The sequence below is a fragment of the Myotis daubentonii genome, chromosome 3, assembly GCF_963259705.1.
Source record: "Myotis daubentonii chromosome 3, mMyoDau2.1, whole genome shotgun sequence".
Classification (NCBI taxonomy): Eukaryota; Metazoa; Chordata; class Mammalia; order Chiroptera; family Vespertilionidae; genus Myotis; species Myotis daubentonii.
The window spans coordinates 182,393,321-182,411,700 of NC_081842.1; the positions used below are offsets into that span (position 1 = coordinate 182,393,321).

The 18,380-nt window shown below is 41.0% G+C and overlaps 1 protein-coding gene across 1 annotated transcript in view; it reads right to left on the reverse strand.

Annotated features, from left to right (window-relative positions):
* Positions 1-4,403: 4,403 nt before the first annotated feature.
* Positions 4,404-18,380, reverse strand: part of TCEANC2 (transcription elongation factor A N-terminal and central domain containing 2) — a 38,529-nt gene continuing 24,552 nt past the window's right edge. Inside the window, exons 4-5 of the mRNA XM_059689494.1 lie at positions 14,339-14,532; positions 4,404-6,867 (exon numbers count right to left, since the gene is read on the reverse strand). Of these exons, the coding sequence (XP_059545477.1) occupies positions 6,679-6,867; positions 14,339-14,532 (383 nt within the window). The 3' untranslated portion in view covers positions 4,404-6,678. The remainder of the gene's footprint in view (positions 6,868-14,338; positions 14,533-18,380) is intronic.

Consider the following 18,380-nt stretch of genomic DNA (forward strand, 5'->3'; position numbering starts at 1 on the left):
TCTGAGCTCCAGATCCGGGCGAGTCTTTAGGGACCCAGACTCAAACGGGAGAAGCGGGACTGTCTGGCTTTGGTCGGAACTCGAAGGCAGCTTTCTCTCCGAGCTTTGCAGTGGGTGCTGGGACTCAGAGAGGCAGAGCCCCTGGGGACAGGACTGAGAGCCGCCATAACTGCTCTCTCCGGCCCACCCTGTTGATCCTGTGCGACCCGCCCCGCCCAAGCCCTGCACAGAGGCATTTGCCGGATAGCCTCAGGCAAAGGCTAGATTAGCACCTCCCTAGAGGACAGAAGTTCTCTCACTGCTGACACAGCTGATTCTCATAGCCACTTGGCCTGGAGGTCAAACCCTCCCTGGAATTAGCTACAACAATCAAGATTGAACTATAAGACTGCGAACAAAGACCACTAGGGGGTGCACCAAGGAAGCATAACAAAATGCGGAGACAAAGAAACAGGACAAAATTGTCAATGGAAGATATAGAGTTCAGAACCACACTTTTAAGGTCTCTCAAGAACTGTTTAGAAGCTGCCGATAAACTTAATGAGATCTACACGAAAACTAATAAGACCCTCGATCTTATATTGGGGAACCAACTAGAAATTAAGCATACACGGACTGAAATAACGAATATTATACAGACGCCCGACAGCAGACCAGAGGAGCGCAAGAATCAAGTCAATGATTTGAAATGCGAGGAAGCAAAAAACATCCAACCGGAAAAGCAAAATGAAAAAAGAATCCAAAAATGCGAGGATAGTGTAAGGAGCCTCTGGGACAGCTTCAAGCGTACCAACATCAGAATTATAGGGGTGCCAGAAGATGAGAGAGAGCAAGATATTGAAAACCTATTTGAAGAAATAATGACAGAAAACTTCCCCCACCTGGTGAAAGAAATGGACTTACAGGTCCAAGAAGCGCGGAGAACCCCAAACAAAAGGAATCCAAAGAGGACCACACCAAGACACATCATAATTAAAATGCCAAGAGCAAAAGATAAAGAGAGAATCTTAAAAACAGCAAGAGAAAGAAACTCAGTTACCTACAAGGGAATACCCATACGACTGTCAGCTGATTTCTCAACAGAAACTTTGCAGGCCAGAAGGGAGTGGCAAGAAATATTCAAAGTGATGAATACCAAGAACCTACAACCAAGATTACTTTATCCAGCAAAGCTATCATTCAGAATTGAAGGTCAGATAAAGAGCTTCACAGATAAGGAAAAGCTAAAGGAGTTCATCACCACCAAACCAGGATTATATGAAATGCTGAAAGCTATCCTTTAAGAAGAGGAAGAGGAAGAAAAAGGTAAAGATACAAATTATGAACAACAAATATGCATCTATCAACAAGTGAATCTAAGAATCAAGTGAATAAATAATCTGATGAACAGAATGAACTGGTGATTATAATAGAATCAGGGACATAGAAAGGGAATGGACTGACTATTCTTGGGGGGGGAAAGGGGTGTGGGAGATATGGGAAGAGACTGGACAAAAATCGTGCACCTATGGATGAGGACAGTGGGTGGGGAGTGAGGGCGGAGGGTGGGGCGGGAACTGGGAGGAGGGGAGTTATGGGGGGAAAAAAAAAGAGGAACAAATGTAATAATCTGAACAATAAAGATTTAATTAAAAAAAATAAATAAAAGAAAGTTTCATAAAAAAAAAAAAGAGTCATAATGGTGATCACTATCGCTGCATCCTTTAGATCTTTAAGGATGACATTTATCTTTGCCATTCCCTGATTACTAATGAGGTTGGGCATCTTCTAACATCTTTATTGGCTTATTTCCTTTGCTTCCAACTCCCATAATTCATATCGTTGGCCTTTTTAAATCATTTATCTAGATCAGTGATGGCGAACCTATGACACGTGTGTCAGAGGTGACACGCGAACTCATTTTTTTCGTTGATTTTTCTTTGTTAAATGGCATTTAAATATATAAAATAAATATCAAAAATATAAGTCTTTGTTTTACTATGGTTGCAAATATCAAAAAAATTTCTATATGTGACACGGCACCAGAGGTAAGTTAGGGTTTTTCAAAATGCTGATATGCCGAGCTCAAAAGGTTCGCCATCACTGATCTAGAGTAGACCTTGGCACTCACCTTCAGTAGACTGTGAACTTCTTGGGGCCAGAAACTATGTCTTATTTGTTCCTGTGACCCTTGAATCTGCCTATAAGAACTCAAATATGCACTGAATGAGTGATTTTAACAAGAAAAAGCAGCATTTGATTGGACAACCTGGTCTTCTTGAATCTTGAAACTAACCTCCTTGGCTTATGGGTAAGCCTATCCCTGACAGCAATTATATCATTTTGGTTGATTTAAAAGAAAATACAATGTCATCCAATCAAACCATTGCTCTTTTGAAATCGAAGCAGTGTCACTGAACTAATAAACGCTCCCAAAGCCTTGTTTTCTGGATGGACTCCCTCTGATAGCAATAATGGGCAGTAACAAACTGAGCCTTCGTCCCATATGGCTGTGATAAACACATCCAAAACACATTACAAATCTCAGAATGAGACTCTGAGGCCTGAGGCTGCAGCAAAAGAAAACCAAGGTTGACAGGCACAAGTGTAAGAACCTGATATTCCTTAAATGAGAAAAGGCCAGCTGCCTGTTCCTTCACCACTGAACACAGTAAATGCATTATCTGAGCTTCCTGCCATTTTTCAAACCTGGGACTCTCTAATGATATCTGTTTGGTCAACTCTAAACTTCATTTGTCAAAAAAAAAAATTATCTAATTTACACAATCTTGAGTGTCTCTTTCCTTTGCCATAAATTGTTGGAGTTTTAAATTTTGAAAATTTTTCTAAAGTATCTGTTTATGTAAGAACATTTTTATCTTTCTAAATGCACATTTTATTAGTTCCCTCACCTACTCGAAAACTTCCCAGAGCCTCCCATTATCTGAAGGCCAAAGTCCAAACTTCTTCACCAGGCCTCTAAGGCCCTGGCTAATTGTTTTGCCCCATTTCTCTCCACCGTGTCTAAGAACTCTGCCTGCACCACTCCATAGCATTTGCCTTTACTGACACAAGGCGTACACTTTACACCTCTGGGCTTTTGTACACATTCTGATCCCTCTGCTAATAACTATCTATCCTTCAAGACTTGGTTAAAACATTAACTCTCTGTGAAGACTTTATCTTTTCTTAGAATGGTATTAATCACTCCTTTCTCCACTTTCTCAACATTTTAAATCAATATCTACAATAAACACCTAGTATGCTGTACTGTACTTATTTACTTATGTGTCTGTCTCCCCACTAGACTAAGGGCTCCTCAAGGGTAGAAATGAGATCTACTGCCATTTCTCCAGTGCCAGTCTAGGCCTTGGCTCACATAAGATAGGCAACATTAGTTTGTTGAATGAATGGATGAATGAAAATGGAGACTCAGTCCCTACCCAAAGGACCAGGACCTCCGATTTAACCACCAGAAGAAAAGGATCAATACGCTGCTGAAGCGGCCTCTAACAGTAATTTCCCAAACTTCCTCTAGCAACCACACACATTAGGGGACACGTTCATGTCCACATTTACAGGCCTAGGAGTTCAGAGGTCCCAGGAACTTTTTCACCCCATTGCAGGAGGTGAACCTTCCCTTTTTCACAGGCTGGAGCTCAGAAGTGCTTCTTAGTGGGTGGGTCAGCTTGGGTGGACATCTACAAGCCTCCTTTCCTTCAGCAAGCACTCAGAACAGCTCTATTAGTGTTCATGGAAATTCTGCACATGCATCAAGGAGAAAACAGCCACAAATAACACGGTCTACTTTCCAAGTCTCCAAAGCACATCTCTGCAATCATTTTACCTTCTAACTCTCACCACTGAAACCTTCCGGCTGCAGAGCAATTTGTTTTCAACTTACTCTGGGTCCTTATGTTAGAACTTTTCGGTTGCTTACAAATGAAGCTTCCGCCTCCCAGTCTCCCTCCCTGGCTCCAGCTTCTTCTTCCACAGCCTGTTAACAAAAATTAACCAGTTCTTGCTTAGCATCAGTCCATACGCCTTCACCTGTTGTTCAGGACCCTTCACATTTGGTCCTGGTCCTTGCCTTCCTCTCCAGCCTCATTTCCATCTACTCTTCACCCTACTTTCCTCTACTCCAGCCACACCAATCACCTTCCAGACATTTCACAGGTCTGAGTCTTTCCATACTTTGCTTTCTCCGTCAGGCATAAGCCTCAACCACCCAATTAACTACTTCTGCCCTTTAAGACTGCACACAAGTATCACTTCTTCCAGGAAGTATTACCTGATTGGTTAGATGCCTTTCCTGTACACCCACAAGTAGTCATTCAACTATTCAATAGTTATGGAGACCTAGTTTGTGCCAGGCTGTGCTCTAGGTGCTGGAAATACAACAGGGAACAAAACAAAGACTCTGCTTTCATGAAGCTTAAGTTCAATGAAATTTATTGGGGTAACATTGGTTACTAACTTTATATAAGTTGCAGGTGTACAATTCTATAATACATCATCTGTATACTGCATTGTGTGCTTACCTCCCAACATCTAGTCTGCTCCCATCACCATGCATCTGACCCCTTTATCTTCTTTCTCTTCCCCCTCCACTCCCTTTATCTTTGGTAACCACCATATTGTCGTGTCCATGAGTTTGTGTTACCTTTAGTGGGGAGACAGAATCGAAAGCACAACCACAGAACATGTGGATATGAATAGAACAATACACAGGATGTTATGGTAGGGGGAGCATAGGGAATTAGGTAGAGACTAGCATTTTAGAGAAGAAAATAGCATGTGAATGCTCTGATGGGAGTGGCATGGTGAGATTTCCAGTTCTGATATGCCACTTTGTTTCTAGCACAGGGAGATAAATTTGAAGAGGTTCAGACTGGGTGCAAAGGGACCAGCTAGGAAGCCATGTAGCCATGTGGGCAACAGAGGATGAAGCCCTAAAGTGGTACTAGAGATGGAGAAGAGGCAAGAGATTCTAAATACATGTGACGAATAAAACCATTAGGACCTGATTGGGTAAGGACTCTCGCTTCTAGCAAGAATGCCTGGGCTACCAGGATTGCCAAGTGAGAAAAGACATGTGTAGCTGCGAAGCCCCTGAGACATCTTGGAGATATCATCTGAAACTGAGGAACCATGTATGGTCTGAAGATACAAATTGGAGTGTCACCTGCATGTAACCATAAGAGAGTGAATGAAATGAACCTGGGAGACTGGATCCAGTCAAACAGACCTGGGTTTTGAACCTTAGCTCTGCCTTTCACTCTCTGTGTGACCTTGAGTAAGCTACTAAGCCATTCTGGGGCTCACTTTTCTGATCTTTAATTGGATATTATTATTAAAATGTCTATCACAGTGCTGAGCGCCTGGTGGGTGCTTCATTATGATTCCAGCTCCAGTACCTCCTAGCAGTGGGAAACGGAACAAGATACTTTTGCTTGGTGAGCCTCAGGGTCTCATCTGCAGTTCCTGCTAGGTATCCACAGTACTCCGTGGAATGGGTGCTCAATAAATGATTGCTGAATAAATGAAGAAATATAAAAAAACTGAAACAATATCTACTAACACAACAGATGAGAGGATTAAACAGGCAATGTTAATCCCTTCCTTTCTGTCCTTGCTTTTTAACCCATCCCCTATTTTTTTGTATTTTAAATCTCTCCTTTTTTATTAGCTCCTTCTTTTTGGATTACATACATGTTCCAGTCTCCCTTAACCTCAAAAAACCTTTCTTGGGTCTTACCATCTCTCTAAATTCTTTGCAATAATTTTTCATCTTCACCAACTATACTTTTTCTCAACCCAAAATACTTTTCAATGAACAAGCCATATCTTTTGTTTTAGGTGGGGGGAAAGTCCCAGTTTATTATTACTTATAAAAAAGCAAATACATTTACATAATTGTTCCAATAGGCCTATGCAGAGGTATTTTATTTTAAAAATATATGTATGGAATTTTTTCACTACAGTAATTCATTTCAAGAGGAATTTCATTATGTATCTTCTACAGAACCTTAAAATGAGAGTGTCACATATTCAAATAAGCCCGAGTGTGGGGATGCTGCAGGCCAGTTCTTCATTAGGAGCCTCAGCATGGGGGCTCCGGAGACCAACACAGAAGGTCTTCCGGGGGAGCTGACGCATTCAGATAAGTGAGCTCTGGAAAGAAGGGGTAGTTGGCTGGCTCGGGCAGGCTCACCCCTGGGGTAGAGCAAAGAGAACAGACAGGGGAGTTCTGAGAGGCACCAGAGCCATCTAAACTCAGGGGGATGGAACTGTGTGAGCGGCAGCAGTAATTGAGTTTCAGTTACCTGCAGGGTGGCGAAATAAAGTAGTAACTTCATCTGCCTGACGTGGGGGAAGTTTAGAGGTGTCCTTGGCATACTCACAGCGAAATCCAAAATCCGTCACCCTTTGCTGTGTTGGGTGATGTCAACCATACAGCGCTTCCTAGGGACAGCCTGTGCACGTCCTGTTAGGCTGCACCAGCGCACTACAGCTAATGAAGCATTTCCTGCAGCCTGTCTCCCAGGGCTCCCTGCAGCCTCTGTCTGAAGGAATGGCACCATGGGAAAATTTAGCGCAGCCAGCATCAGCCATCACCCAAACTCAAAAGAGTCTTTGAATGGCAGAAAGGGACACATTTTCTTTTCTGCCCAGCCCAGGGTTAGAACCGTCCTCAGGTCATTTTTTGTGGGTCTGTACAAACGTGCCGACTGGCAGCGAGCCGTTCTTCACCTGAGCCCGGATTTCAGCTTGGTGCTTTAATGTGAAGACCAGGGCTCTCACCGTCCGCCGGTAGGGCCCATTAATGAGGCGGGAGCAGAGATGAAACGTTTCCCGCTCAATATTTTCAACCAGTAGGTGATCCATCTAAAAAACAGCAAAATTATCAAATTAGGGCCTTGCAACGCATAAGAATTAAAAACAAGAGAGGCTGAAGCACTCTGCTCAGAGGCTTCCATTAATCAACTGAAATTCAAGGACATCTACTTCCTGTCACAAGAGAAACAGGAAGAGCAAATTAATTCCACCCTGGCAATTAAGGAACAAGGCCATGTGCTTTGTGACAGGGACCTCATTCACAACCCCTGCCGGGTGGTAATATTTGCCATTATAACAGGAAACTGGCCTGAACTAAGCGACGGGTACTGGGCCCTGTACTTTACCAACCAGGAAACAAAGACCAAGGATAATAAATCAGTGTAACAGTTTATACTTTTGGGGGGGTTTGTTTTAAGAGTGCCTTTTAACCCCTTACTGCATCTCAGAAACACTGGATCTGGATCTTAATATGTGTGTAGATCACTTTTCACATTGAATGCTCACAACTCCTATTATCTCATTTTGCAGATGAGGAAATGGGTTCAAAGGTAAAGAAAGGTTCAAGTTCTTACAACTAAGAGGCAGAGCTGGGATTCTGACCTGGACCCCCGACTCCAAGTTCATATTTCTGCCTTCACTGCACTGACTGTCCCCTCAGCATTCTGAGTAGAGTTTGAGGAGATGCTTGCAGGGTCAGCTAAGCACAGCAGACTTAGGAGATGGGACCTGTAGCAATTCCAGGGTGGTTTGGCTCAGGTCCAAGTCCTCCTAAAGTCGCAGACATAATCAAAGTAGGACAGGTATGGGACTTGGTCCACGCGGTCTGGATCCAGGCCAGGTTGGGCTGCTGGTCAGGGGACCCCTCAGCCCCAATTTCCTTTCCAGGCCCCTCCCCTCCCCAGTCCTGAGCATCGCCCCGCATGAGCCTACTAAGCTGCTTTCACACACCTCTGTCTGCTGCAGATACTTGTTCCCTCAGCAAGGTACACTTTCCCTAGGAAATACATTCTTATTTGTATGTCAAAACTTAGCTAAAAAGCAAAATACAAGAAAGCAAATCCTAGCTCAGAGGACTGAAAGTTCTTCTTTGGGCTGCCACATGTCCCGAGTTCCCCTTAGTCATTATCACAATATACTACAATTATCCATTTTTTGGATAGTGAGTTCCTTGAATACAGTGAGTCCCTTGAATACAGGACAAAGTGAGTTCCTTGAATACAGGACACAAATTTTTCTCTCTTACTTGCTTTTCCCCCTTCATTCAAATATTTATTCAGCATTTACTATGTGCTAGGCTCTGTGCTTGGGGAGAGGGAAAAGCAGTGAATAAGGCTGGCACTGTCTGTGACTTCATGGTGAGCACAGGCCAGTAAGAAGCAGTAGTGAACATGGATTACAAGGGCACCGAGTGCTAAGAAAGAGGACAGGAATACATACTGGGCGCAGAGCTACAGCAAAGGGACCCAACCCTGGAGGGCAGTGCCTGGCTTTGGAAGGAAATGCTGTTTAACTTGAGATTTGAAGAATGAGTATGGGCTGGCTAGGGTCTTATCACAAAGTAGGCATGTGCTTTGTGATAAATTCACTGATCTGTACATATATATCTTGTGTACTTATGCTATATTTTATTTATCTTTATTATTGTTTTGGTTAATCCTCACCCAAGGATATTTTTCCCATTGATTTCTAGACAGAACTAAAGGAAGGGAGGAAAGAGGAAGACAGTGATAGACACACACACACACACAGAGAGAGAGAGAGAGAGAGAGAGAGAGAGAGAGAGAGAGAGAGAGAGATGAAAGAGCAACATCAGTCAGTTGCTTCTTATATGCACTCTGACTGAGGAGCAAACTTGCAACCTGGGTATGTGCCCAGGAATCGAACCCACGACCTTTTGGTGTCTGGGACAACACTCCAACCAAGCCACACTGGCCAGGGCTATACACTATTTAAAAAGAAAAGTTTAAGAAAAAAGTGTACCAAACATAGAAAAGAGTCACCTAACACTTGATAAAAAAAACCCTAATATAAGGGACAGACCGAAACAAACAGAAAAATGAAACTTGGAAGAAATAAGGACGGCAGGAGCAGAACAGGCCTGAGAGAGAAAAAGAGGGACAGAGAATGAATATGCAGGCCCAGACATCTGCCAAGGTATAGCAGACAAGACCTTCCAGGAAGTTTGTGGTCCTGATGACTGATCTGGCTTATGCTAGGGTGAGTGGATGTGGCTTGGCTCCGTGGCTCTCCAGAACCCAGACACCTCGAGCTCTTCATGGCCTCCTGAGTGGGCAGCGAACTAGCCCCTGGCCTGAGGCAGCCCTGGAAGCAGGTTACTTTAGGAGGTTGAAAGGGTGGCCGGTTGTCTGGCCAGCATTTGTCCAGCAACATTTGCCAGAGAGGCTCCTCAATCCAGTGTGAGGATGGTTAGTCACTGTTTAGAGATTCACTTAAACAGTTAAGAAATAGGTGGGTGTTTTTAGGGGAATGGTTGTTTGGGGGAAAAGGGCATATATACTTTTGCAAAACAGGTCATGGTCATTCCACTGAATTACAGTATAAATTTAAAAAAGAACTCTGACAGTGCCTTGAAATTTGCATAACTGGATACTCATATATACTTTATTTAGCAAATAGTTACTGATTTGCTACTCTGAGTCTGGCCTGATCTGGGTATTAGGGAGACTGCGCAGAAAAGACCTGCCCCCTACCATCCAGGAATCACAGTCTAGAAAGGCGACTGCACATACACAGAAACCGCTGGGTAGTGGAATAGGTGTTCTACCAGCAATGTGATGGGAATAGGGAGCAAGCATGTAACAATTCTCATTCATGCCTTCTTATTAAATGAAGGCCAATCAGAATGAAGAAGTGAAGAAAAACATCAGTGATATTAAAATGTAAATGATACAGGATAATAATTCATCATGTACCTTTTTGTATAAAAGTTAATTGCACAAAGTGAATGAACTTAAACTGCCCTTGGATAACCCAAACCAATCCAAATCGTTGACTCCTTTCCAATGGGTCCTAACCTGGTGATTTAGGTAAGCCCTTTGGGACTTAGCTAAAGGACCAGAGTCTCACTGATACCTTGAGAAGACGGAGTTTTGCTGTGAGATGCACCAGTGGAAATGGGAATAGGAACGCTGCAAGAAACCTAGGGATTCATTTGGGGACCATGTTCCTTCTCTGTATCTTATGACCCTCCTGGTTTTTGCTCCTCTCCATTTGCCTTACTCACGGCTCCCCATATTCTACACATTTCTACCCCTGCTTCCTCATAACTCCTCCGACATCTGTTCCAACACTCCCACTGTTGTTTTCTTAGCATTTCCTAGTTCACATGTCTCATAGACAGAGAATCTGATTTACCTTCCCTATCTATTTGTACCTGTGAGTTATTCAGTTGTCCGATCCTGGACAAATTGGTTATAGCTTGGAGAAGATATAAAACATGATCACCTAGAATAAAACATGACCACCTAGAGCTCTTTCATCAAGGATTCTGGCCTCAGTGGGAAATGGTGCCATAATCAATTAGTGATGTCTGCCACATCTGTAAGCCCTTTAAAAGCAGGGGAACAGGTCTTTTTTATGTGTGTACCTTAAATGCAGAACTTCCCACGTTGTACTGTAACTATTTATTTGTCTATCTCTCACAGAAGCCTGTAAGCCCTTTTAGGGATGATACTGTGCTGGATCCATTTCTAAATTCCCCATGCCTAGCATAGGTACAAGAACATGGCAAGAGCTCAGTAAATATTTGTTAAATGAATGTCCTTCTCCCCTACCCCCCAACATATCCTCCCTCCTTTCCTGCTCTTTCAATAACATCCTACACATAGCAAATAAGATATGAAATATAATGTTTCTATTTTATATGTATTTTCAAGTTAGCAAAATTCTACTCCTCTTGCAAAGGCCAATTCAATTGCCATCTCTTTCATAAAACCTTCCCAGATTCCCCTATCAGATTTCATATACTGTCCTTTGTGTGTCTACACCCATGGTCGGCAAACTGCGGCTCGCGAGCCCCATGCGGCTCTTTGGCCCCTTGAGTGTGGCTCTTCCACAAAATACCACGTGCGGGCGCGCACGTACAGTGCGATTGAAACTTCGTGGCCCATGCGCAGAAGTTGGTATTTTGTGGAAGAGCCACACTCAAGGGGCCAAAGAACCGCATGTGGCTCGTGAGCCGCAGTTTGCCGAGCCGCAGTTTGCCGACCACTCGTCTACACCATTTGCTTGTACCCATTTCAGATATATTTCATCTTGCCTTCTATTAGTTAGTCATTTACAGGCTCTCCACCAGGAGACAGTAAGCGTCCTTAAGACAGGGAATGCAACTCACTTATGTTAGCATTCTCCCTGGCACTAGCAGTAGTAGTACTAAACATCTATTGAATTGAATATCCACTAGAAGCAAACTTTGTGTGAGTTTTAGCACACAGAGCATGACTGGGTTTATACCTATCTAACCACACTCCTTTTTGACCATTTAAATACATTTATGAAAGAGCTGGTCAAAGCCAGAGGTGCAGTCTGAGGCCATTAAACAAAGAAAAAACTAACAGTCCCATATGGGGACGTACCCCTGACCTGGATCTCATTAGCACCATCTGACAACCAACTGGGCCAACCAGCCAGTGTTTCATAACTCTTAATGATACAGGCTCACTTTGAGAATCAGGTTCATTTTTTTTTAATGACATAATAGGAAAATGATCACAGGCCATGAGGTAGGAAGGAGAGTGGATAATGAGGAAGGGGAAGTAAGAGAATGACACCACAGGGGATGTTCATATGAGGAAAGATCTAAAATGTAGGGAAGAACAAAGAAGATCCGGAAGGGAGAAAGTAAAGGGGAATGGAGCCAGGGTTTCAACAATGGAGTTTTTATTCATCTATTCCCTTATTCCAAGAACAAGGAAACAATCTATGAATCTGGAAAGCAAGATCTATACAGTAATAAAGAGATACATTTGGCTGTGTGTGTATATTCCTCATCTGTGGCTTTCACTACAAAAGAATATAACAAAAACAAATAACATGAAAACATTTATTTTCTACAAAAAATGTAACGGGTAGATCTGTAAAGACACATGCTAGGATCAAATTGTAAAGGCTTTTTAGTCGCCAGGCCAGTAACTTACCCAATGGTTTACTACTGCCTGATAAAGTACATTTGTGGAGATTGGATGTCTGATTTGAATGCACTCAACATTGGTTACTGTCAAAGACCAGATACTGGATTAGATGGGTCACTGATTTACCTTAATATGGAAATGTTTCAGATGGTAATAGGTGCTAAGAGTTAACTTTTATGCAAAAATGTTTATAATTCTTCAACACATCAAACGGATCAAACTATTATCAAATACTATTTATGGAAGAAAAACAGATTGATTTTTTTTTTTTTTTTTTTTTTTTTTTTTGGCCAAGGAAGAAAGAAAGATGCATACTTTTTAATTTTTAAAATTTACTCTTTGGGAACAAAACCACTCAACTATGCTTAATCTGATATTTTCTCCAATTATGTTGGAAAGCACTAACGAATGTATCACTTTTTTAACTTTGCTTTGTAACACTTGAGTGCTTACCACTTGATGTGCCATTTAAAGGATAATTAATGGATAAACTAAAAGGATAATTATTATGGAGTTTAATGTAGTAGGCAAACTGCTCATTAATCCTCACAAGCATTGCTTCGTTATTATCATTTACTTAAAAATATACCACAGGGAACTGGAATTTAACACCACATTAACTACATATTATATACCCACACTCTATGTTTCTGTAATAATTTTGGTTTATTTAAAAAATAAACTTTATTTAAAATATCAAATAGCAAGTCTTGTTGGCTAATCAATATTCTGGAAAGTTATTTATTTAGACTTACAACCTTCATATTTTTTTCTCTCTTCCAAGGGCTTAATATTCATATTAAAGCTTCCTTTAGGAAAAGAAAAGCAAACTTAACAGCATAGCAATTTGCTGAGCTATCAAATAACACTGAAAATTATAAAAATGAAAAAATAACCATATATAGAAAAGGATATACAAAATGACACTAACTGATTTGATCAAGATGAAAAAGACAACATAAATGTAAATTATTGTTAATTTTCTGCAATGTTGTTTAAATATCAATAAAACTATCTTATGGAACATTTGGCATATAATTGGCTCTTAATAAGCTGGGGTAATCATATTATAGCATTCATTTAAAAAGTTATAATAATTACCAAACAGAAAATGCACCAAAATGCTAACAAGATTATATCCGGGTGGTAAGTTCAATGGTGATCTTATTTTTCCTCTCTATGTTTTTCACATTTTCTAAGTGTGTATTTAAAAATCCAAAACTATATTTTAAAAAGTAAATAATATACCATGAGTTCATTTGCCCTTCTTTTGTGGATACATAATTGAGACAGAAAGGTTAAAATTTTTTTCAGAGAATATAGTAACAGTTCTAGCATTTAAATCAGACTTCTGAATTGCTTCCTTTGTTAATAATATTAAATTATTCTTAAAGAAACTTTGATAGGGATACCCTAAAAAGAAGAAAATATATAAATATTATATGTCTGATTTTTCCAGAGTATGAACTGACATATTAGATTTGTTTGATGATGGTAATTAATATTATTGTTAATGAGCAAAAATCCTTTTAGCATGTGCACCTCAAGCCACTAATGTCATCTGAACTGTTGGCTATCAGGATGATAGGAATTATGTCTAGCCAATTGATTATATGCTTTAGAGTGTGGACAAAAAAATGGGGGAGTAGAATCTTTTCAATAGACAGCTATTTCTTTTGCCACTGATATTCCATCACAGAGTCCATCCCAGAATTTTTGCATCAGTGGCAAGAGAACAAATTTTAAATGGAAGGAGCCTACCCAGTCAATGTGGCTCAATGGTTGAGTGTCAACCTATGAACCAGGAGGTCAAGGTTCGATTCCTGGTCAGGGCATAAGCCTGGGTGTGGGCTCAATCCCCAGTGGAAGGTGTGCAGGAGGCAGCTGATCAATGATTCTCTCTCATTATAAATGTTTTTATCTTTCTCTCCCTCTCCCTTCCTCTCTGAAATCAATAAAAATATATTTAATAAAAATAAATAAATAAAATAAATGGAAGGAGCCAACATTCATTAAGTGACTTGTAATCACCAGGCACTATACTATTCTTTCGTATAAACAGTCCATTTACTCTTCCCAATAACCTTAGGTGGTAGGAACAATAATCATTTTACAGTTAAAAAAAATCAAGCCTCATGTTAAAGGATTTGCCTAAGGTGCCACAGCTAGTACGTACTAGAGCCAGGGTTTTAATTCAGGTTTGCTAGTTCCTTTCTACAACACTGTCTCCCAGAATGATTACAAATCCAGAACCCTTAAAGAAAAAAACAGAATAAAGCCACAGCACTAAGACTATGAAAGTTCATTTTGAAAATGTGAGGCTCATTTAACCAAGAGCTCCTAATAATCACATTCCAACCAGACATTACCTCTAATTCCAACGCTTCTGAGAGTAATTTCTGGGCGTTTTTCCTAAGTGCCTCGGTTTTGGAATCACTTCGGACTTCAATAGAAGGTCTATCTGCATGTTTCTCAATGAAAGTTCTCCACTCAGTGTAAACTTCTTTGGCAAGACAAGCCACTTCTGAATCTGAGTGTTGACGCATCTTATTCACCGTGTGACCTGGAGCAAGAGAAGAGAAACCAAAGGAAAGATTGTTCTGTCTTCTGAAAGTACAGGACTAGATGGACTGATGTGTGTATGGCACTTAGAAAGCCATTCACATCCCAAAGGATTTTAAGGCTCTTGTGCAAATGCAGACCATTTCTCAAAGACTGGGGTTACAAGATAATCACTAGGGGGAGAAGCACTGGACTAGCCAATGTATTAAGTCATAAAATAGAAACATGACCAAAAGATACTTACAACAGAACAACTAAGGTGCCAACACCTTAATCCAAAAATTGCAATAAAAGAAATGAAGTAAGCATTTTTCTTATCTTTTTGATACATATTATATTTCAGAACAACCAAATAGCTCTAGCTATTGAAGAAATGTTCTTTGTTGCTGTTGTTAGTCCTCACCCAAGGATATTTTCCACTGATTTTTTTTGGAGAGAGTGCAAGGAAGGGGGAGAGTCAGAGAGAAACATCGATGTGAGAGAGGCACATTGATTAGTTGCCTCCCACACATGCCCCGACCGGGGTGGGGATTGAGCCTGCAACCAAGGTACATGCCCTAGAACAGAATCAAATCCTTGGTCAGTCCATGGGCCAACATTTTATCCACTGAGCCAAACTGGCTAGGGCGAGGAAATGTTCTTTATTCAGCTAATAAATGTGAAAAGATTGACAGAATTTAAAAAAAAATTGTAGCCCATGATGAAATAATTCACTCAGGTGCTAATCATCAGTAGATCAATTCATTCAATAGAAGGCTGATGGGGAAATTTATAATGGAGGAACGAGCTGTCATGACCTGAACCACTGATCAATCAGCATCCCTGAGAGTGGCACCATCAGACACAGGTAGCACTTCACAGCCCTACCTATGAAGTATTCTTGCCCCTCCTCCCAGAGAAAAGATGAACCAGAATCCAATGAATCATTCAATGCTAACTTCCAGTTTATAGAAAATATGAGAGGCAGAGGAATAGGTTATAGTATGAGGAAACAGACAAATTCAGAATGTGGCACATTCCACAGGACAACAGACCTGGTTTCTATAATAGTAAATGGTATTTCTTAAAAAGGGGAATAAGGTCACAGACTGCTTTAGATTAAAAGAGTCTTTTGAGTCCAAACTACCAAATGCAATACATTTGGAACCCCTTAATGCCATCTTCTACGGAAGCCAGAGAGGTCTTTATTTAACTTTATTATTTTCTCTTTTTAGGGATATTTTTTTCTAACACATAAACCTGACCATTTCACTGCTCTACTTAAATCTTTCAATTCTATATCCAAATTCGTATCTTGTCACACAAGTCCCTTCAATCATCTGCCACCCTCCCCCGGCTTTCTAGCTTCATTTCCAGCTACCATCCTACTGTCATCTATACTCCAGCTACTTGTAGCTCCTAAAATACTTCAATATTTTGAAAGTCTCTGCTTTTGAACATATTTTCCAATAAACATTCTGTCTGCCTGGAATACTCTTTCTTCCCACTTCATCTGGTTAACTTCCATTCTGTCTTTAAGACTCAGTACAGGAGCCCCTTCTCTAGGAAGTCTTCTTTAACACCCCGAGCCTTGGTTGTATGCCTCCTGTGCTTCCTTAGCACCTTGGGCTTCTGTTTATCACAATAATTATTATAATTAGTTGCCATTAGATCAGTTATCTCTCTTGTCCACCAAAGAGAGCTCCTTGAGGTTAAGAGCTGTGATTTGTTCATTTCTGTACCTCTAGCAAACAGCACCACGGCAGGAGCGAGGGATCAGAAGAGTGGTTCGATAAGTGTTGTGGAGACATAGGCCCACATGAAAAATAACATATTTTTACTAAAATATGTAAAACAAGGGGAAAACTACCATATTATATGATGAAAAGTTAGTAAAAGAATGCCAGTACTGAAGCTAATTTGTAAATGTAATGTAATCTCAATAGGCTGTTTGTATTAGAGGACAACCAATATTTATAGACTTATTATAGAAATATAAATGGGTAAAAGTCTAAAATATTTTAGAAAAGAGGAATTATCAGCATTTAGCCTTATAAGATATTAGAGCAGGGGTGGGCAAACTTTTTGACTCGAGGGCCACAATGGGTTCTTAAACTGGACCAGAGGGCCGGAACAAAAGCATAGATGGAGTGTTTGTGTGAACTAATATAAATTCAAAGTAAACATCATTACATAAAAGGGTACAGTCTTTTTTTTTTTTAGTTTTATTCATTTCAAACGGGCTGGATCCAGCCCGCGGGCCGTAGTTTGCCCACGGCTGTATTAGAGGTTGGTGCATGAAATTCATGCATAGGTAGGGTCCCTAGGCCTAGCCAGAGATCAGAGCCAATCGGGGCCTTCCAGCTGTTGGCCAGGGCCTTCCTTCCTTCATCCACGCCGCCCTCTGGTGGTCAGAGTACATCATAGTGAGCAATTGAACTCCTGGTCTCCCGGTTGAACATCCAAGGGGACACTCTGCATATTAGCATTATATATAGAGAGAAGATTAGGACATATTATAAACAATAATAGTTAAAATTATATGAACTAGCACCAGAAAATAAACCTAATGAATAAAAAAATGAAGCACAGAAATAGACCTCATTATATACAAGAATTCAATATATACTAAAAAGAGTCATCATTGAACAAAGGGAAGCAGAAAACAGATTTAAATTTGGGGAAATAGTCAAAACCATTTGAAAAGTTTATCAGCTTATGCCAACTGTATAGCCCAGTGGTTGGCAAACTCATTAGTCAACAGAGCCAAATATCAACAATACAACCATTGAAATTTCTTTTGAGAGCCAATATAGGTAGGTACATTGTTATTAACTTAATTAGGGTACTCCTAAGCTGGCCTTTGCTAAAAATGTCCTCAATCTGATTGAGGTACGTTCGCTGAGGTCGACCCCTTCCAACTCTCCCATCCACACTCGTCTTGTATACTTATTTCATCTATCTCCTTTCCGAAAACCAACTTCTGCGCATGGACCACGAAGTTTCAATCACACTGTACGTGTGCGCCCGCACGTGGTATTTTGTGGAAGAGCCACACTCAAGGGGCCAAAGAGCTGCATGTGGCTCGCGAGCCGCAGTTTGCCGACCACTAGCATAGCCTAACACTTAATGATTCCCTTACCCTCCACCTTTGCTGAAGGCCCATGTCTGTATGCTAGGCACTAGTCATGCAGGGCTGAACAAGAATATGCTCCTGCTTTTAAGATTCTGTGAAGGGCCCTGGCCGGTTTGGCTCAGTGGACAGAGTGTCGGCCTGCAGACTGAGGGGTCCCGGGTTCGATTCCGGCCGGGGGCATGTGCCTTGGTTGCAGGCGCATCCCCAGTGGGGAGTGTGCAGGAGGCAGCTGATCGATGTTTCTCTCTCATCGATGTTTCCAACTCTCTACCCCTCTCTCTTCCTCTCTGTAAAAAATCAATAAAATATATTTAAAAAAAAAAAAAGATTCTGTGAAGGGCATCCTGCAGGTGAAAAAGAAATATAACTCTGAAGGGAAGACAAGAGTCTTTAACTTCTCATTCCAACCAATTATCTACCTAGAAATTTCATCTAGCCATTCTACTGCTCAGGGAAAGGAATACATCAACACTCCTCACAAGGAGAGGAAGAGAAATATGCAGAACACTCGGAGTAAATGTCTCCAGGTGCTTCCTAGCTGGCAATGCTTAGCGAGGTGTTCTAATACACACATCACTTAAAAGCTGGTCACTACTCAATACTTTCCTTTTCTGAGCAGAGTTCTCTATATTCTTGAGATTATTCATTTAGCAAGCAAAATTTTGTTGGTCACTGCTATAGATGCTAAAAATACAAAGATAAACAAGACACTGGAGGACCTCAAGACCTAAATT